Source organism: Pteropus medius, unplaced genomic scaffold (assembly GCF_902729225.1).
Source record: "Pteropus medius unplaced genomic scaffold, Ma_sr-lr_union100, whole genome shotgun sequence".
NCBI classification, from domain to species: Eukaryota; Metazoa; Chordata; class Mammalia; order Chiroptera; family Pteropodidae; genus Pteropus; species Pteropus medius.
The window spans coordinates 96994-118862 of NW_024349797.1; the positions used below are offsets into that span (position 1 = coordinate 96994).

At 41.9% G+C, this 21869-nt stretch overlaps 1 protein-coding gene across 1 annotated transcript in view; it reads left to right on the top strand.

The window, feature by feature from the left end:
- TTC9 (tetratricopeptide repeat domain 9) overlaps positions 1–12134 on the top strand; it is a 29176-nt gene extending 17042 nt beyond the window's left edge. The window contains exons 2-3 of the mRNA XM_039883671.1: positions 6738–6920; positions 8811–12134. Coding sequence (XP_039739605.1) covers positions 6738–6920; positions 8811–8890 — 263 coding nt within the window. The 3' untranslated portion in view covers positions 8891–12134. The remainder of the gene's footprint in view (positions 1–6737; positions 6921–8810) is intronic.
- Positions 12135–21869: the final 9735 nt, after the last annotated feature.

A 21869-nucleotide genomic window follows, 5' to 3' on the forward strand; every position in this document is an offset into this window, starting at 1 on the left:
AGACACTGCCATCATCCTCCTTTGTCATAGCTTCTCAGTGCCTTAGACTTGGAAAAGACCTTTAGAGATCAGTGAGTCTGGGTTTCCTATTCTTTACCATCAGTTCTGCAGGAGTGAAGCCAACACGGAACTTGGGCTTAGACAATCCTGGCTCTTCCCCTACAAGTCAAATGGCTTCAGCAAGTCACTTAATTTCCCTAAACCTCTGGAAGCTTCTGGAAGCAAGGCTAATAATACCTATTTCCCAGAGTCACCGCGAGGGTCAAGTGAGTTGTAAAACACTATAAAAGTGTTAGGTATTGCTACTTATTGAGCATGCAATATCTGTAAACCACTATTATGTGGTTTTGCTGTGTGAGGATTTAAAGATGATCTGCAGATGCTTGTCTGGAAAGGCAAAGATGACACATTTCATTAATAACTGCAATGATGGGCATCTCCTGATCTAAGCAAGAAATAATTTTATTCTTTGGAAAACTAAAGAGCCTACTTGATGATCGTACCTACAGATCTGCCCTCATTAGAAAAAGACTACCCAACACGTTCTGTGAAAGCATTAGGTGAGGGTGTGCTATAATTCATAGGTAATAGAAAGCAATTTCTTAGCACGTTAAAAATCGAGATAAATTTCCTGATTTTGATAAAGAACATCTACCAAAAAAAAAAAAAGCTAACATTATACTTAATGGTGAGTGAGTGAATACTTTCCCTTATGATCCAGGCATTTATCCTAGAGTGGTGAAAGCTGTCCACGAATGTTCATAGCAGCATTATTCATAGTAACCAAAACCTGGAAACAACCCAGATGTTCTTCAGCAGATGAATGGTCACACAAACTATGATACATCTCTACGATGGAATACTACTCAGCAATAGAAAGGAATGAACTACCGATCCATGCAATAACTTGGATGCATCTCAAGAGTTTTAAAAAGCCAATTCCAAAAATCTTCAAACTATATGATTCCAGTTACATAACACTTTGAAATAACAAAATTTTAGAAATGGAGAACAGATTAATGATTGTCAGGGGTGAAAGAGGAGGTGGGGGTACAGGAGGGACATGCAAGTAATTATAAAAGGGCAACAGGAGGGATCTTGTGGTGACGGAACTGTTCTGAAACTTTGGAGAGGAACCTACATATGTGATGAAATGTATATAACTGAACACACACGTATATAACTCACCATTAAGTATAATGTTAGCTGGTATATAACTGAACATACACGCACGTACAAGTAAAGCTAGGGAAGTCTGAATAAGATCTCTCTATATTATTTCTTACAACTGTATGTGAGGTGATAACTATCTCAATAAAAATTCCAATTAAAAAATAATACCGTGGGGCTTAGTTTGCAAGCACCAGGGAAGATAGGAGTTGTTTCAGGAAGAAACCAGAGATGCGTCAGCTGTATTAGGATAACAGTTGACTCTCAAGGGAATTGGAGATGCTGGTGGTTTTAGAACTTAAAAAAAAGTGTTGGTGGAAACTCTCTACATGGTTTCATTTGTTGTTTGTTTTTCTTCTTTAGCGCAGAAAAACAAGTGGGGTAGAGGGTCCTGGAGAGTTGTATAGGAAGCTTTCAGATGAGAAGTATACATATAAAGTAGACATATAAAGTGAGCACAGTTTGGCACCATCAGGCCTCACACTTAAGGCCATAAGAAGCTGAATCCTATTTCAAATGAAGGAACTGAGTTAAAATTCATTATGGGCAGTTAAACATCCTAGGAGGGCAGTGTGTATAACACTTAAGAGCACAGTTTCAGGTGCCAGATGGCTTAGGTTCACATCCTGGCCCTGACACTTAGCTTTGTGACCTTGGGCAAGTGACAGAACTTCCTTGGGCCTTAGTTTTCCCATCTGGAAAGTGGGCAAAATACTGGAACCTACCTCATAGGTTGTTGTTAAAATTGATGCTTAGAACAGTGCCTGGCCTACTCATGCTTAATAAAAGTTACCAGCTCTTACTTTTATTACCCTCTGGGAGAATGGAATGCTGCCTACAGGTGCTGGGCTAGATTCTCCTGAGCTTGTCACTCAGCTAAGAGGTAGTAGAATTATGATATCCACCTACTACTTCCAGACTACCAAGACTGTGTTCTTAACCATGGGTCCCCTGCGGGTCTGTATTTGAAGCCCTTGGAAACCCACGCAACTCCTGGTAAAAGACAGGTCACCTGAGTAAACTACCTTTTTTTCGTGTTCCAAGGTCATTAAGGCAAAAAGTGATGCCTAACTACATTTGGCACATACAGGGCACTGGGATCAGGTGATGAACCAAACACTCCACTCCATCCTGGAGCTGATGGACTGGTGGGGAAGACACTTATTAGCTTTGTGATGTTACTTTTTCACAGATACTCCCATGTGCCAAGTATTGTAAAGGAGAAGGCATAAGTTGAGGGGGTGGACTTCAACTAGTATAAAATCTCATGGGAGGGCTTCTTGGAAGAAGTGGTATTTAAGATGGTTTCCAAAGACTGAGTGTTTTTTCAACCTCAGCACTATGAACATTTTAGGATGGATAATTTTTTGATATGAGGGCATGTCCTGGTCATTGTACAATGTTTAGCAATGTCTCTGGCTTCTACCCAGTAAGATGCCATCTGCGACAACCAAAAATTGTCTCCAGATATTGCCAAATATCCCTTGGGGCATAAAATCCCACCAGTTTGAGAACCACTGATGTAGGTGGAAAGGAGAAAGAGTGTTCTAGGCAGAGCCAACAGAGAGCAAGATGAAACCAGGATACACAGACCTTTATTGTCCATTTTGAGGATCTGGGACTTTATTCTTAAGGCAAGAGTGGATTTGGGTGATGAAATGGTAGTGACTACGTGGACTCAAGTAGAGACAAGAGAAAGAGATTAATTTAAGTGGCATTCAGGAGATAGAAGTGATAAACATTAGAGAACCCCTAATATATTTTCTTTCTAATGTTACATTAATGTGGGTAGAGCCCTTCATCCAGGGGGTCTTAGATTGTCATTGTGGATTCATTGATGCTCCAGGACTATTCGATCACATTGTTGTAACCTGGTCTCTATTTGGATTAAGGTTTATAATATAACAGTTTCTGTGTTCTGCTATACAGTCTGGATAAATATTTCAAAGAGTTGTGAGCTGGGACTCAGAATTGCTGGATCCTAGTCCCGCCTTTGCCACTAGCCAACATTAGGAAAATCACTTTCCCTTTCTGGGCCTCAGTTTCCTACCTGTAAAACAAGGGGCCCGCACTTTACTAAATAGTTTCGATCTAACAGCCTATGAATACAACATTCGCCACCTAATCAAAGGGTGAAATTGTTTCACTGGTTCCTTCAAAAGGAATTCTGTTCTTTCTATTACTCATGGTGAGGTGGCTTCTGTTTAGAAGGACAATCAGAACTGGTAAGGCAGTGATAAGAGGGGTTTTGTCAGGCAATTCTCCTGCTATCTGGAGGGGTTTTTTTTTTTTGCATAGAGATTGGATTATGTTCTGATGTGGTCTTCCCAGGCAAGGCTCTGGGGCAGGATCTTTCCTGAAGGGAATAAGCACTGTCAGGTCAGTCAGTCTCAGCAGCGGAGACTGTGGACTGTAGGAGGAAGGTTTCAGCTGGACAAAGAAGGAGCTCATTCCCATCTATGGCCTCAATTCTGAGTATATATTTGGATTCAAAGATGCAGTCATTCAATGGCAAAAGGGGTGCAGTGTGGGGAGACACGCCCACAGCGGACACTTAAAGTTGGGCCTGGGCTCTAAGACAACCGTATCTAGAAACTCTTTTGAAAGAAATGTTATTAACCTGGTCTTTGTATCCGAGCCCTGGTCCACGCCAGGTATCAGTTTCCACCAAGGGAATTCAAAACATCTTCACCGAAAGAGTCCCAGAAATTGATTGAGAGATCTTTTCCATTTCCAGGCCTCTTTGCTCTCCCCCACCCCCATTTTAGATATTCAAAAACTGTTCAAATAAAAAAAGAACACAAAGGTCCATTTCCTAAGCTGCTCAGGTCAACAGACAGAAGTGTGTGAAGATGGAGGGGTGAATGGGAAGAGGGCCACTCGGTCTGGGCCGAGAGAACAGTAGATGGGGCACGTGGATGGAAGCTACAGATAGGACACCCTATAGCTCTGGGAGCAGATGTTGAAGCCAAGTCCCACACAGGTAACAGCCAGAGGTTCATGCTTGGGTATCTCTTGACAGAAACCCCTCCTCATCTGCAGAGCTGCGTAAGCACTAGGACAGATGCAAACAGCACGGGGGTAGGAGGGGACAGCAGGGCCTCAGACTCCACAGCTGGAGGAGGAGAGGGGAGGAGAGCTAAGGGCATCAGCTCAGCGGATGGCCCCCTGGCATGTCAGCAGATAGAGATCCTCTGTGACCACAGCTACCTATACCTAGGCCCATGGAGTTCGCAGCCAGTTGCTTTGGTCAACTTGTTTGGCTTTCTGCCCTGTGGCCAATGAAACCTGACAGGTCAGTTTCTAGATCTAGGTTGATTATCTTCCACTTCCTGGTTCTCACACCTTCAAACTTGAAAAAACTATGATTCACTACCCTCTCTCTCACTCTGCAAAAGAATGTGTTTTGTTTTGTTTTGTTTTGTTCACAATGCCCAGTGAAAGGTCTGATCTCTTAGTTAGCCATTCTGATCCCAGGGAAGTTATTTAAGGGATAAAAACAGCTGAGGTTAGACCCCCAAAGATTAAAATCAGTGACTTGCCTCTTTCTGAGGATGGTTCTTCCAATGTGGGAGAAACCTTGGCCCAAAGGAGCAGCTCACCGGCATTCTCTCCCACCACCCCCAGCCTGGTCTTGGTGGGAAGCAGCAGTTATGCCTTGTTTTTATTTGCTTTGAAGAAGCAGACTGGTGTCTCTTTTTCCTTTTTTTTTTTTTTTGGATAATCTCTCCAAGGTGTATAACGCACTTCTTCGCTCTTAATCGATACTTACTATTTTAGTGATCGAATGGAGGCAGAGGTAGCTCAGCAGGGTTGGGATTACAGTGAGGCAAGTGAGGCAACCAGAGCACCGAGTTTCAGGAGGCGCTCACTCTGCAGGGTCATACAAGCATCCTCACCCTGGACCTGGTGCTGTGGCTGATGGCTGGTGTGAGAAAGCTTCAAGCAGAGACAGTTTCCGCAGAGATGGTTGACTGTGGAATAGGAAGGGGCCCCACCATAGGCACTTGCCAGGCTTAGCTTCCCCTTGTCTGGGACACTCAGGCTTATCATGTTCACAGGTGTGCCCTGAATGAGGCTGGGTATTAGCTCATCAGAAGGGCCCTACTCCCAGTAACTGCAGAGACAAACAAGTATGAAAGAGAACTTGAAGAAAGTCAGAGGCAGTTGTCACTGCAGTGGTGCAGGGGCTGAAAAGAATTATAATCTTAAATAACACTTTGGGTACTTACTATGTGCCAAATCCTGTGTTAAATACTTTATGGTTATTATTTTATATAGTCTTCTCAATAACTCAATAAAGAACTTGGTCTCTGGAGCCAGCCAGCATAGATTTAAATCTCAGCCTTGCCTCTTTCATATTGTTGAACCTTGGAAAAGTATTTAACCTCTCTGGGTCTCAGCTTCCTCACCTGTAAAATGGGAATAATAATAGGACCTACACCACAGTATTCCTAGGATTATACCAGGTAACACAAGTAAAGCGATGAGACAAGCGCCCAGCATAAGGTAAGCACCAGACGAATATCAGCCATGGTTGGCGTTGTGCTTGCCTCTTTAGCTTATTCCTAGGGCTACCACAACGAAAGTCTCATAAGCTGGTGACTTAAACAATAGAAATGTGTTGCCGCACAGTTCTGGAAGCTAGGAGTCCACGATCAAAACGCTTGTAGGGTTGGTCTTTCTGTGAGCTGTGAGGAAGAATCTGTTTCAAGCTTCTCTCCTAACTTCTGGCGTTCATTGGCTTATAGACGGCCATCTTCCCCCTATATCTCTTCACATGGCGCCTTTGTGTGTCTGTCTCAGTGTCCAAACTTCCCCTTTTAAACTTAATCCATTTAGCCGCTAAAACAAAAATACCATAGACTAGGTGGCTCAAGCAACAACCTCTTATTTGTCACAGTTCTAGAGGCTGAAAAGTCCAAGATCAAAACACTGGAAGATTGTGTGTCTGGGGAGGACCTGCTTCCTGATTCTTAGATGGCCATCTTCTCACTGTCTTCACATGGTAGAAAGGGTGAAGGAGCTCTCTGGGGTCTTTTTTACTAGAGCACTAATCTCAGTTATGAGGGCCCCACCCTCACAACTTAGTCACCTCCCAAAAGCCCCATTTCCAAATACCATCACATTGGGAATTTGTTTTCAACGTGTGAATTTTGGGGAAACACAAACATTCAGTCTGTAGTATCCTTTTATAAGGACACCAGTAATATTGGATTAGAGCCCACTTTAAAGACCTCTTTTCAACTTGATTACTTTTGTAAAGACCGCATTTCCAAATTAGTTCACATTCTGAGGTATTGTGGGTTCAGAATCCTACATATATTTGGGAGTGGCACAATTTAACCTATAATACAAGGCTAAGTAACTTAAGGTCACACAGCTTGTTGGTGATGAAACTGGGTCCTAGAACTCAGAATTAGCTGATGACAAATTCCACAGCATAAACTCCCATGTAAAGCCCTAACACTCCTAAACCTTCTCTAGATGGGAAGAACCAAAGAGAGACATTCAGAGACTGCCACTGTTGTGTTGATGGCATTTTCCCATCCTTCTCTCTTGTATAGCCTGCCTGCTCCAGGCTGAGCTGGTAAACTATGAACGAGTCAAGGAGTATTGCCTCAAAGTCCTGAAGAAGGAAGGGGAGAACTTCAAGGCCCTTTATCGGTCTGGTGTGGCCTTCTACCACCTTGGAGACTATGACAAAGCACTCTACTACCTGAAAGAAGCAAGGACCCGACAGCCAACAGGTAAGGCAGCGATTGATGTTTTTTTTTACTGTCAGACCCTTTGGGCAGCTCCTAAGGCCTTCTCATTGTAGTGGACAGCTTTCATGGTGCAGGGCCAGGCAGGCACAGAAATGGAAAATTATGGGTCAGATGGGTGCTAAGACCTCGGATAAGGAGAGCAAAGTCTATGTATTTGCCTGAGGTCTGGGTTCCAGGGAACTCTTCTCTTCAAATAAATATTGCATTCTTTGTCTTTTCCAACCCAAAACCCAGCTTAATAAATACATATTGAACTCTTTGTATGTATCAAGATTTGTGCTGGACACCAGGCATGCAGATAAGAAGACATAGCCCCTACTTTCGAGGAGCTCGCATTCTGGTTGGCAAGACAGAATGCAAATGAATAATTTTAGTGCTAAGCCCAGCATCTTCCAGGAAGCATCCCATTCCCTCTTCTCCAGTCAGATCCCATTCCTTAGAGCATGCAGTATCTGTATCATTCAGTTAAATTCTTATTCGTTATCTCAGCCATTTACTCGTTCCACAGATATTTATTGAGCAGTTACAGTGGCCCAGAAACTCTTCTAGGTGCTGGGTAGATACCAGTGAACAAAACAGTTGCTACCTTCGAGGATTTTATGTTATAATGGAGGAAGATGATCAGTGAACAAATGGACAAATAGATAATGTAATATTTAGGAGAGGGAAATGCTATAAAGAAAATAAACAGAGTAAGATGATCAAGAGTAAATGGCGTGCTGTTGTAGACCTGGTAGTAAGAAAGAGCCTCTCTGAAGAGGTAACGTTTCAACAATGATTTTGACTTGATTTTTTTTTTAAGAACACCAATATCTTTATTTTCATGTGTTGATTTGTTTTCTGTATATCAGTCAGGGTCCCCCAACTATACTGTAAGCAACTTGAGAACTAATAACTGGGCTCATTCAACAGAATTTTCTTGAACATTACTATATGCCAGCACTGTTCTGGATGCTATGCCTGGCATTGTTGACTATTCTACAGCATTGATTTCTACATCTGGAAGTAAATATCTCAGGCGGCCCTGTAACTCCGATATTCTGATGTGTGCAGAGCTAAGCAGCTGTTTCATGTCACACTCCACTTGCTACTTTAAGTAGCAGGATTGGGGAAAATTCCTCATTTTGTGGTGAGGTGGTTGTCCGACTCTGCTTATAAGGACAAAAATAAGACGATGAACCAAAGTGCTTTTAAACTCTTCAATTCTAAAAAATTACATTCAATGAATATTTGTTGATCATTGGATTAAGCACTTTTAGACTAACCTATTTTGGTCATCACAACAATTTCATGAGGAAGGTATTATGATCCCCAGGAGAGGCAGGCTTTGTAGTCAGACATACTACCTACTATGTGTCTCCTTGGGCATCTTACTTAACCTCTCTGGGACCAAGTTTTCCCTTTTGTCACTTGAGGATGATGCTACATACCTTGCAGAATTATAATGGAGATTAAATGAGTTAATGAAGGTTAAAAACGTGACACAAAGTAGGCATTCAAAAATGAAGGTTGTTTTCTTTCACACAAAACATAAGGCTGAAGAAGTTGGTTACTTACCTGAGGTTAAAACTCTAAACAGCACCTCGACTAACTGTCCTGACGCAGGACCGTGGGGATATGACGTTGCATGGACATAAAGGGAGAAATCCTTTCTCTTCTGTTCTCCTTCCCGTCTGACCGCCAGGTCAGGGTGACTTGTCTACATTTGCTATGGGGAGGCAGTGAAGGAGAAAGCCAGCATCCTGGTTGCCCTCTCAGTCACCATGGGCCTTGGCTGAGTGAGTCTGGCAGACGCAGATTTGGCCTGGTTCTTTGTAGGCCCAATAGTTCCCCTCACCAAGTGTTCCCTAAGGTGTGTTTCTCTCCTCACAGACACCAACGTGATTCGGTATATCCAACTGACAGAAATGAAGCTCAGCAGATGCTCCCAGAGAGAGAAGGAAGCCATGTGACTACAACACCTCTCTAGAGTTGCACCTGCGCCTGACCCGGGACTTCCAGGCACTCCCTGGTGGAGAACCCCACCCTGAGTTCTGGTCCTTTCTCCCACTTTTTCCATCATCCCCTTCCCACCTCTTCCTCCTGTTGCCCCTTCACTCTGTCTACTCCCAGTGCGAAAAGGAGAGATGCAAATTTGGAATCTGTTGGGTTGCCCCATCAACAGAAATATCCTCTTCTCTAGTAGGTCAGCCACTGAGAGGGACCTAACTTCCTCGGGGACAGCTGGGGGGACTCTCACAGGCCAGGAATGCCATTGTAGCTTTGGCTTTGGCCTACGCTTCTGACAGAGGTAGAGCCTGGCAGGTGTACCATCCCAAAGGCAGCAGGCACGGAGCCCGTGGCTGGACCCTCCACACCTTCCCGATGGACCAGAGCATTGTAAGGCAACTGTGACAAATCCAGGCATGAGACAAACACCAGAAGCGCTGGTTAAGCCAGGAGAGAGACTGTGAATTTGTACACTGGATTCCCTTCCACCCCAATAACCTCAGCCCCTGCCTCCCTCCCTCACTTGTTGTCTTGGCTTGTGCTTTCTTCTTTCCCCCTCGAGGATCTGAGACGCTGCCAGGATTCACATACCACTGAAGCCCACTCTCAGTGCCCTCTGAGGACTACACATAGCATCCTCCCATAGTCCCACTCAGCAGGCAGCTGTGACAGCAGAAGGGCAGGGTACTGTAGAACCAGGCTTGAACACGTAGGTGATCGGGGGAGGGAGAGATAAAGTCTAGGGGAAAGAGCATTGTATAGACTGAGGGACTGAACTGTGGACTAAGTATAAATAAAAATAAATTAGCAGGCAGCAGTTCCTGTCATTTCTGTTGGAAGCAGCCCACTCCCCCACTTATCCTCCCTCCCCCAACTCTTAGTCAGAGCTACTTACAGCCAGGCAGGATGGGGCTTTCCCGAAAGCAATAGGCCATTTGTCCAGTGGTATACAATGTTGGCTGCCGCCTTTTGTGCTTTTAGCGTAGGCTGGGATTGGGGAGACTGCCCAGGGACTTGGCTTTGTGGGACTTTGTGGGACTTGTACAGCTTCTTTTTGATGACATTATCTGGACTCAATATCTAGCACAGAGAATGTGTTCAACAAATATTTGTTGAATGAATAAATTATGACTGCAGACTGGCTCTCCTGCCTTAAACTAATTTTATCCCAGCCTAGTCTCCTGATACTTACGCTCTTTATGCTATGCCATGTTGCTTCAGTCAAATGAGAAACATTTCTCGAGGGCTTATTGTTTGCCTATCATTGTGCAATATGCTGTGGGACATAGGATGTAGTTCCAGTCTTCAAAGAGTTGAAAGAGTTGAGAAATACTCATATAAGATGATTACCAATTTAATTTATATGATACTTTAAATTTTTCAAAGCACTTTCATGTATTTTTCGTGTGATTGGTGAAAGAGACAATATTGTACAAATTAAAATATATACAGATGCAATAATGTTAATAGTTAGCATTTATTAAATGCACTATCCTCAGATCTTTACATGTATAATCTCATTTCTTTCATGCAATTATCCTATGAGATATCATTCCCATTTGATGAATAAGAAAAATGAAAACCATAAAGATTAACTGTCCCAAGACTGAATGGCTTTAAGTGGAATAGCTAGCATTTGAACCAGGTCTGTCTGACTCCAGAGCTCTAGCTATTAACTACTCTATGGTTAGTTGCTGCTCTACAAAGTACTACAACCATTCAAGAGCAGGAAAGTGCGTTTTAAGTTGAAAAGCTTTGACTATGCCAATGGTGGTACATGAGCTGCCTCTTGTATTTAAAATGCCCAAGGCAAAGAAATGTCTCTAACACTAGACTCCTTAGTGGCCAGGGCAGTGACAAGCCAGGAAAAAGACAACTGAGACCCAACAGTTATTTCTGTGTATTGTTCATTTTCCTTGCTGGTGGGGCCAGCACACATCCAAACAACCCACCTAGTGTTCCTCACCCCATTCCCAGCATTGGGCAAGAGTCGCAATTATAGGTAGAGATGAAAAGGAAATACATTAATTATGGGTTATTTGTTTAATCAGAGGCTCCACCGCTGCAGGATCCAATTACTGCTGACAGACCCAGAAGCCAGAAGCACAGGTTATATTCACATAGGCCCTCAAAGGCTTCCAATGGGGTCTATAAGAAGGTGCTAGAAATATCCAAGAGCCCACAGTTGCTTTCCTATGGCTCATCCTCTGGAGAAAAAAAGGAAAAAGCTGTTATAGCTGCCACATTCTCCCCCATCCATACCATATCCTTCTCTCTGCCCTCTTCCTCCAAAATGGTTTCACATTACCCCAATTCAAAACCACCCGCAGCATACATAGGATAGGCAAACACGCAAAACTCCCTTGTTTCCAAGCCCAGAAAGCCTGTGGGTCAGCAAACTGCTTGTTAAGATCTGCAGGATAAGATAAGGTCAGAGGTGGCCTGAAGAACCAGTTCAAACTGGCAGGGTCTTCCTTTGGTCTTGCATTCAAGAAAGACCCAGAGTAACTCTTCCCAACATGGAGCAGGAGAGATGACTTGCCTCAAAGAGCGAGTTGTGGCAGGGCTGGACGTATGGGGAGAAGATTGCTGCCATCCTTCCAAAAAGAAGTGTCGAAAACCAGAACTAGGTGAAGACTACCTCGTGGGAGGTCATGGTACAAGTGTACAGCCTGTCTGCTTGTCTGGCGACCTAGACACACATGCTTATTGGAACTCCGTTCACTGTGACCCAAAGTTAAATGATCCCAAAGGAAAAAACTGCCTGAGGGTATTGGTTGATGTTTGGGGTGAGAGGTGAATTTTCTGTTCATTCGACCAACAGAGACTTCAGAGAGCTGTTAAGCAAAATCAGATCTGTTCACCTTACCAAACCTTTAGCTTCCTTCTCCTCTCCCCTCCCCCAAACAGGGACCATCATTTAACTATACACTTTGTTTGTAGATGTCACTGCTGAACTCTACCTGGGGTACTAAACCTGGATCTGACCTGCTTTGTCATCTCCTGCTTGGACTTTTGTGAAGACTCTTCAGAGAAAAAAAAAAATTATACTTTGCTTGTAATTATTATGAAAGCCTCACACGTGTAATTGTAGAATTTTAGGGGGGAAAAAAAAACTCCAACCCATTATCCTACCACCTAAGACAAACATTGTAATCTTTTTGGATGTATGTTTTGGTTCTTTTTGGTATAAATGTACACATGCAACACGCTGTTTTTTTTTTAACAGAAACTGGATCACACTTTATATATATATATACTCTTTAATAACTTACTTTTCAAAATGTGTATTTATATTTGAGAATAAGTAATACATATACACGAACACAAATTCAAAAAGTACAAAAAGCTCTGTATGAAGAGGTAAATCTTCACCCTGTCTTCCAGCCTCGTTCCCCTCCCATCACTTGTATACCCTTCCAGAGCCATTGAAGCATTTTCAAACACACGCATATATACTCTTCTGGCACACACAAATGGCAGCATATGAACACATGTTTTTGCACTTCGTGCTCCTTCACTTACTATATCACGAAGGGAACGATTTTTGCGTGACTCTTATACTTTTTTCAACAGCAGTCTCATTATATGGATGGACCCTTATTTGGTGACCAGTCTCCTAATCGTGACTATTTCATTTCCTTCCCATCTTTACTGTAAATAATGTTGCAACAGACATTCTTGTAGCTAAATTTTGCACATATCTGTGACTATCTCCTTAGGATAAAAATGCAAGGAGGAAATTGTTTGGCTATCTTTAAGGATTTTGATATATGTTGCCAACTGCCCTCCAGAAAGTTTGTACCAAAACACTCTCCTATTTGCAGCCTTGAGAGTGCCCTGTTCCGTGCACCCTCACTAATGGTGGATATTATCACTTATCAAATCTTCATCAATTTGATAGGAAAATAATAAGATATTAATGTTATTTGAACTCACACTTCTTTACTGAGTAACATCTTCATAGGCTTATTGACCATTTGTACTTCTTTCTTTGTGAATTTTCTATTTATTTGATATTGGTATGTCTACCCTTATTATCAATATGTAATTTTATTAAGAATATTGTTTTGTCAAGAAACATTGCAAATATGCTTTCCAAGTGCTTTGCTTTCTAATTTTGTTTATGGTGCTTTTTGACATACATAAATTCTTAATTCTGCAATTAATTTGTTCCTCTGTTTCCAGCTTCTTCTGCCTATAGTTCACCCTCTCGTTTCTATCAGAGTGGCCCATCTAAAACACAACTGATTACGTCACTCCTAGCTTGAAAATCTGTAGTGACTCCTCATCACTTTAGAAGCCAAACTTCTTGGTGTAACACACAAGGTCTTTCATGCGATTTCTTCCACTGACTCTTCCAGGCTCACCTGCTGGTGTTCTCAAGGTACCCTACACTGAATTGCTGCACAGCTCCTTGTGATTCCTTGAACCCATCGTTCTGGGTCTCTGGGCTTTTTCATGCTGTTCCCACTGCCTAGCTGACCATGCCTTACCCTTCCAACCTCCTCTTTGCCTTGCTAACTCCTTAAGGACTTTGAGTATCACTACTCGAAAGCCTTCCTTGACCCCTTAGTCTGCACTCCTAAAGCAACGTGAGCCTATCTGTGGCTAGCATTTGCTACACTGAATTGGAATTTCCTCTTTATGTTTGTTTCCCCCACGGCCCGGATGTTCAAGGTAGACACCGTGGTTTATTCATCCTATAGCTAGAATGTCTAGCACAATGCCTGCACATAATAAGTGCTCAATAAATGTTGAGCATTGAGCCTGCAATGAATGAATAATGGATTCAGTGGCAAATGTTACTTTAGGTAAATGCGGGGCTGAACTGGATATGTGCTTCTGAGAATTGAAGAAATCCTAGGAGATGTATTATCAGTAAAGCCATGTGCTTCACTGCTGTGCTTTCCAAAACATCAGAAGTAGCTTTTTAAAAACACATAATCACGGATTCTGCTTTACACCCGCTGAATCAGACTCATGGGCATAATGCTCAAGATACTACAGTTTTTTTAATGTTCCAAAGTATTTCTGATGACCAGCCAAGTTAAAAAATGTACTGCTGAGGTATATGAGCAGACAAATCAGAGCCCCAGCAAATGGATAGATGGAGCTTTGTTTGAATGCCAGCTTTGACAACTACTAGCTGTGTGACTTTAGGTCAGTTGCTTGACTTTTCGAACCCTCATTATCCGCACCTGTGCATAAAGACTATTATATATACCTTACAAGGGTGTTGGGGAAAATTAAAAAATACCTGTCTCCTAGCTCAGAGCCTAACACAAAGTAAGCATGAAATGAACACTCATTTCTTCCCCCCACCCTCAACCTCAGTTTCATTTATAGTGTGGCTACAAATACTTGTATATTTGTCTTCTATATTCCTACACTGAACTGTAGAAGGAAGAGAACTTCCAACAGGCCTTTGGATTACTCTGATTCAACCAGTTCCTGAGTAATATAGAGGGCCGAGGAAGCCCCATACTCCACCACACGCTCTCCCCAAGCATATCAAGGAATCCATAGCAATCAATTGGAATAATCCTGATGCTTTTCTGAACCAATTATTTTTTAGTCACATCCAAAGATCAACACAGTTTTTTTTCCTGTGGTTCTACCCAGAGGCCAGTGGTTTCTGAGCTGCAAGGAGAAGTGAGTAGCCATTGCCTGCTCTCCTTCCAATGCCCTGATATCCTCATTGCATGCCTCAGAGTAGAAAAGACAAGCCTAGCTGTGAGGTCAAAGTAGCCGATCTGCAGCCATTTTGATTAAGATGCCCCTGCTTCCCGCTCCTGATGCCCGCACGTCCTCTTCCCACCAGCCTTGGGCTGGCAGTAGAGACCGGAAAAATGCATTCAGTCCATCAGGCTTGACAGAGTTCAAATTACTGAGTCAGCATGAAAAGTCCCACTCTAAATGGACTGAAATTGGATTCTATTAAAAACCACACTCACTAAAGCCCTTGGCTATTAATATTTGCTAAGACATGGAGAAGGCAGGGAGACAGAGGCCCCTGCACAAGGTTGGAGATCACAGCTGTTCTGTTGAATTGCTTTTCTGGAAGCAAGCCTACGTTCAAAAGCTAGATTTGCCCTGTTTTCAACATCTCACAGAATATTAGGGCTGGAAGGACTCCTGAAGCTCAATAGTTCAATCTCTCATCTTACAGATGAGGGACCAAGTCCAGAGAACTTAAGCGACTTATTCAAGGTCACACAGCTAATAAGTAACAAAGCCCGATCAGTTTCCTGACAACAAACAATGCTCTTTCCACTGAACTAACACACACTTACAAAGCACTTATCTCTTTTTTTAACGTAATGCTGTAAAAGTATTCTCTTCTAAAGAAATGTAACTCTAAAAATAAAAGGCCCAAGTGAGAGGTAATACACATTTATTTGAGATTAAAAAAAAAAAAAAGAAGCTATTCAGAAAGCACTGATTCAGACAGAAATCCAAATCATGTTCTGATAAGGAAATAAAGGCAAGGGATATTTATGAGAAAGGGAAGGGGAACAATTACATCAATGGAACGAAGACATTTCTGCTGGTGCAGATAAGCTTTCATAGTGACGTTAATTCTAAAGAATGTTTTTAATTTTCAGTCCAGTAATCATATCTGCTTGGTTGTTATCCTTGCAAACAGTTCTTTGGGACACAATGTTGCTTTAGGCCCAGTCCAAAGGTTATTTTGCCGATTTAACATTCCAAAGGTTTGAGGCATAAGACATGCAAGACAGTTCTGGGATAGTAGCTCCGACTTCATTTTAAAGTGGCTCCATTTATATTATTTTTTTTTACAGAAAGAAGGAACGTAGTACTCATTCACTCATTCCCTCACTCAATGTTTATCATGACAGTCACTTCAGTATAGGCAGTTCAATGGTTAAAGAGGTATTGTCTCTGCTTGACAAGTTTACAGTCTATGAGGAAGAAAGAAAAGCAAACGGACAACTACGAACCTGTGTAATAAAAACATCGAAGGCACACATAGAAGGAGCACTTATATCAGTCCGAAAGGATGAGGAAAGATTTTCCTGAGAAGGTGTCAAGATGGTGGGGCAGTAGCGGTGAGGGTCAGTGGTAATGTACTATGACTCCTTTTCCTAGACATAATGTGAAAATATTTGAGATCTTGAGATCAAGAGCTGTCTTTTCTTAATTTTTTCCTGGTTTTTTCATGCCTGAGTTCAGGTAATGTCACTTATACTGCCCTATAGACCCAAGAGCTGAGAAGTCACAAAAGACTGTGAAGGAGATATCTAATTAAATTCTCTCTGTGTAGATCTGGGACAAGTAGTTACACAAAAAAATATTTTCTCTGGGTGCAATCAGAAGCTCTTCAAGACTCGTGATTTCCATAATAATCAAAAATTCTAGACCAGGTTTCACAAATATAGCTCTAGAGTCATACTGCCATGAGCACCCTGAATATCTCCCATTGTTTTTAAGTTCTTTTGTTTTCTCTAATCTCGGCTTTTTTATTCTAGAACAGCACTGTCCATTAAAATGTAATGTGAACCACTTACCTAATTTAAAAATTTCTAGTAGCCATGTTTTAAAAAGTAAAAGCAGAGAAAATTACTTTGAACAATATATTCTAAATAAAAATAAAATTAAGAAAACAATCAAAAAAGAATAAAATATTCAGGAATAAAGTTAGCAAAAGAAGTACAAAACTTATACTCTGAAGACTACAAAACATTGATGGAAGAAATTAAAGAAGAACTAGATAAATGTTCATGACTTGGAAGACTCAATATTGTTAAGATAGCATTACTTTCCAAATCGATCTACAGATGCAACACAATCTTTACCAATATCCCAACTGAGTCCTTTGCAGAAACTTACAAACTGATCCTAAACTTTGTATGGAAATTCAAGGGACTCAGAATAGCCAAAACAATCTTTAAAAAAAGGGCAAAGTTGGAGGACCTATACTTTCAAAATTTACTGCAAAGCTACAGTAATCAAGACAGTATAGTATTGGCATAAAGGTAGACAATAGATCAATGGAATAGAAATGACAGTCCAGAAATAAACCCTCAAATTCATGGCAAAGTGATGCTTGACAAGGTTACTTAAGGCAATTCCATGGAGGGAATAAAAGAGTCTTTTCAACTTTGCTGGGACAACCAGATAGCCACACATGAAAGAATGAAGTTAGATCACCACTTCATACTATATACAAAAACCAATTAAAGACCTAAAGGAGGAAAAGAGCTCCAGAGGGGAAGAACCGAGGGCCTGACTAGTCACAAAGGTTTCCAAGATCATCACAGGAGTCCTGAGCTAGAATTATTGTTTTGTCTGGTTTTATGGGTTTGTTTTTTTTTTTTTTTTTTGCTTGTTTTGATAAGTTCTAAATGGAATCTAGTAGCTCGTAAGGAAAATTATTTTCCTAGATTTAGAATCTACTGAAATTGTTAAAATCACACAGGGCTTTTAGTCCCTCCCCTCACTCCCCAAACCTCAAAGCAGAAAGGCTTGGAGGATGGGCTGAGTGCAGGCTGAAGGGTGGGACTGAGGGAAAGGACATTTGGGACATGTTGGGGACAGCTCTGGTAAAGTAAAGCTCACATTATCAAAATGTCCCTTAAATGTTTTACTTTTTGATTACTTTTGGTTCAGCATTATAGGGCTTCTGTTTCTTTGACAGAAGGGCAGATAAGCACATGACCTATGACAGGAAACCTGAACCTCCATCTGCTGTCATTGGTTGTGGGACCTCGAGCCAGTGGCAGGGCTCATTTACCTCATCCTCGTCTATGAATTGGAGAAGGCAAGTTGGAAATCTAGGTATCAGAATCACTCAGACATTACTTTAAAAAATACACGTGATGGGGCCCTGGAAACTGCATTTTTTAGAAGCTAAGTTCTGATACTGGTTTGCAGACTAGTATTTAGGAACCACTGAACTACTGTAAGGTCTCTTACATTTCTAATATTCTATAATATGTGGTAGGATATCCTAGCTGACCTCAAACAGAATGTGTCCTTTCTGGTCCATGTATTTATTTCATTTGTTTGCATGAATTAATATGCATATTGGTCAAAGGTAGGAAAAGGCTTCTGCTTTTTTGGGGGGTGGGGGGTGTAGAGGAGCTTTAGAGAAGATAGAAGGATAGTAATAAAGACAGTGGGGCTGGAGTATCTGACCGTCCAGCATAGTTACAGGTTCATGGTAGATTGACATTTGGTGGAAATTTCTATGATAAAGAAATGAAGAGATTAAAAAGGCATGCCAGTGTCCCATTTGGCACATAATTCCGTGTAAAAAGGTGCTGACACTTCATCCCCAATGGATCGAACCATGAGGTAGCTTAAGGCTCTTGGATACCATCAGAACTGTCAATGACCTTGTAGAAGAGCCAAATTTTTTAGCTTCCTCCATTCCCCATCCACTCCTTGTAACCAACAGACAATGAATGGAGATACAGTCCCCATACTCATATCCCTTCAGCCTGTCCCTTCTAAGCTCCCTTCCCTACTCAGGCCCATCTCACCTCAGAGATCCTCCTACCAAGTCCAGTGAACCTTGTCTTCAACAAGAGCAATTGTTCAACAAGCGGGAGCACTTATTATGTATCAGTCAGTATATTAAACACTTTATGTAGAGTATTTTATTTAATTCTTATGACATAGGTAATATTATTCCCATTTTCACATGGGAAAACTGAAGCTTTGCAACTGCATTGAACACCTAACTTTCTTTTCTTCTCTGAGAACCTTCCGCCTACCCACAGAGGTGGATTTTTAATGGCATGTTGGTACCAAGCATATACCACCTCTCCTCAGGCCATGATAAAAACGTGACCCTGCTGGAGAAGGTCAGTTTCTTTATCCCAGAGGTGTAGATTTGGATATAAATACATTTGTCTTCACTGATAGGCCCTTCGGGAAGGTGGAACTGGAACTCCAGTGTGTGGTCATGTGTACCATGAAGGCCAATTGAGAAAGAAGAAAGAATCAGATGAGCTGAGTAAAGCAGGAGCAGAGAACTCTGCAACTCCAGAGGAGAAGGAGGAAGAAAGAGACCACGCCATGGTCCACAGAGACTCTCCCATTAGCTCCCAGGTTTTCTGAGAATCTCTCCTATTATTCAAATTAAGTACTCCCTATTGAGTAAGATAAATCGGGTGGGTTTCAATTATTGGTAACCAAAGAGGCTTGACTCAGAAAAGGTAACTTACCTAATGCCACCTAGCTCCAGAAGGATGAATCTGGAGCTCCAAAGCCCACAAACCTCTGCGACTGCCTAACCTCTCAGACTTTGCCTTCCTCCTGGAGGTTAGCAGCACGGTCGTAGAGCATTCCCTACCGGATCACACTGTCTCATTGTCCCTCCATTCGCACTCAAACACACCTTCCAAAGAACCTCCTAGACAGCCTCACTTGGGAAAAGAAGTTACTTAACTGTGAGAATCTGTGGGAAAAAAGCAGGGCAGCACCATTTGGGTGGGTAGGGATGGAGCATCAGGGGGCATGTTTATGCTTTTACCAAGTCTCAGTTCTTTGCGGGAACAGGTGGAGCCATCTCTTTCCCTCCATGAGATCCAGCTAAGCAGATGGCTAGGGTGAGGAGGGGAGAGGCCAGGGAGAAATGGGGACAGATTAGCCTTTGGAGTGGGGATTCTGACCATGACGCCTCGAGGCCCAAGTCCCTCACGGGAACTGCATTCCAATTTGCCCCAAATATGCTGTCAAGCCAGGTGAATCCCAAAGAAAAGTGGGTCAAAGCTTTCTCTGGGCAGATCCATTAGAGGTAGCTGCTCCCTCAGAGCCACTTGAAGTCTGCAGCTCCTGGAGCTTCGTTTATTGACTCTGTTTATTTCTCTAATTTGTCAAGTACTGTCTGCAAGCTTGAATTTGCCTTCTAAGTGCTCAGCTTCTATCCTGCCTCGCAGGCTTCACCAATTTAATTAGCATACTCTGCGCTCCATCTTTTGAGTCATTAATGAAAACACTGATGAATACTGGGCATGAGTCAGAACCCTGGGAGGACTCTCCTGGGCTATAACGTCCTCTTGCCTGGCTTACAACCTAGCAGGGGCGACTCCTCTTCTTAGACCATTTTTGCCCATTGTTCAAGAGTTTTTGTCCCCTCTTTTCATTCATTCATTTATTCAATCCCTCATTTGTTAATTGTGCTAGGGTTAAAGACAGTATGATTCCTGGCAAATGCAAACTCATGGAAATTGCTTAACAAATGCAAGCTATTACTACCATGAAGTGCTGTGGGGAAACAAAGATGTGCAGGACAGACCCCAGCCCTCAACAATAAGAATGGGACTAAACTGTCACTTGCCAGTGCTGGGCTAAGTATTACACAGATATTACCTAGCCTGTGCTGGAGATCATCTACCCTAGGGATGCAGTTGTTAGAGACGAAGGAATCTAAAGTTTTTATTCTGGCTTTTCCACTTACTGGCTTAAACTTTCCTTGCCTTAGATGCTTCTAAAGTTACCTCATAAGGTTGTTATAGGCATTTAAATTACTGAATAAGATAATACAGAAGAGGTACTTGGAGCATTGCTCAGCACATAATAACCATTCAATAAATGTTAGCTATTACTATTATTTCATGCAGTACAACTACCCAATATGAGGTATTATTATCTGTGTTTTACTAGCAAGAAAGCTGAGTGTTAGGAGGATAAGTAATTTGCCCAAAGTGTTTCAGCTAATAATAAAACTAGGGTACAAATACGAGTTTGTTTGATGCCAAATCCCATTTGCTTTATTATTATAACATCAAAAGGAAGGAAAACATGCATAACTATTCTACAAGATAGAAAAGCAGATGAAACTGTAAAGTGCAGAATATTTTCATGACACAGAGTAGATTCTCAATAAATACTACCAAATGATGATGATGATGATGATGATGATGATGACGACGACGACGACGACAAAAGTATAAGTGCCATACTGAAGTTTTAGGAAAAGGTGCTTTAGGGTGTCAGAAGAAAGAGATAATTTCTGAACAGAATAGTTGGAGACTTTCATGCAGAAGGTGCAATTTGAGTAGGCCTTAGCAGGAGAATGTGAGTTGGACTCAATGAGAAAAGAGTATAAACCCTGAGAAGAAATATATCTGTCAAAATGGACTTTTCGTGGTTAACTGGGACCAAATGCATAACCAGAGTCTAGTGGCCATTGCTGACGGAGGCCTCTCATGCACTCTTTGTTTCGGGAAAAGCACAGACTTCCTGTAGTATGCTCCTCCCCTCTGAGTCAACCATTATATGGGAGTCCTGGGTTCGTTTTTTTTTTGACCAGTGGATTGAGACATGCCCCATCCAATCAGAATTGCACAATTATCTCCTCATTTTCATCTAAACAACCCATCAGAACTGCTCTATAACGACCAGTCAGAATGTACAATACTGACCAATCAGAACAGCATGATTCAGACCAGTTAGAGCTGTACAAATTTGGAGACCTCATTTGCATAAAATTGGACCAATCAAGAACCTGGGCAGGAACTTTCTCTATAAAAGGTGGCCTCCCCTTTGTCTCTGTTTTGAGGCAATTTTGGTTTCCACTGGAGGCTGTGCTTCCCTGTTTTGCAAACTATTCACTTGCATAAAGTTTCTCCTTTTTCTGCACTTTTTTGAGAATTTTTGTTGAGAAGGAAAAAAGGCACTCCTTATAGAGGAAACTGCATGAGCAAAGGCATAAAGATGGGAATGTTTAGGGTATGTTTGAAAAAAAAAATAGCAAGAAGTTCCATTTAGATAGTATGTGTTATATTAAATGAAATAATTGTGAAGGAACAAGAAAGTATTAGTAAAAGAAGCCTTGACCAAAACACCGGCCAAAGTAGAGAGATTTCTCATACTCCAAGAGTCTCCTGAACATTGGGGAAAGAGCCATAGTAGGGATTTGGGGGTGAGGAAGGGGATTTCTTTAATATTCAGGCAATTTTCAAACTA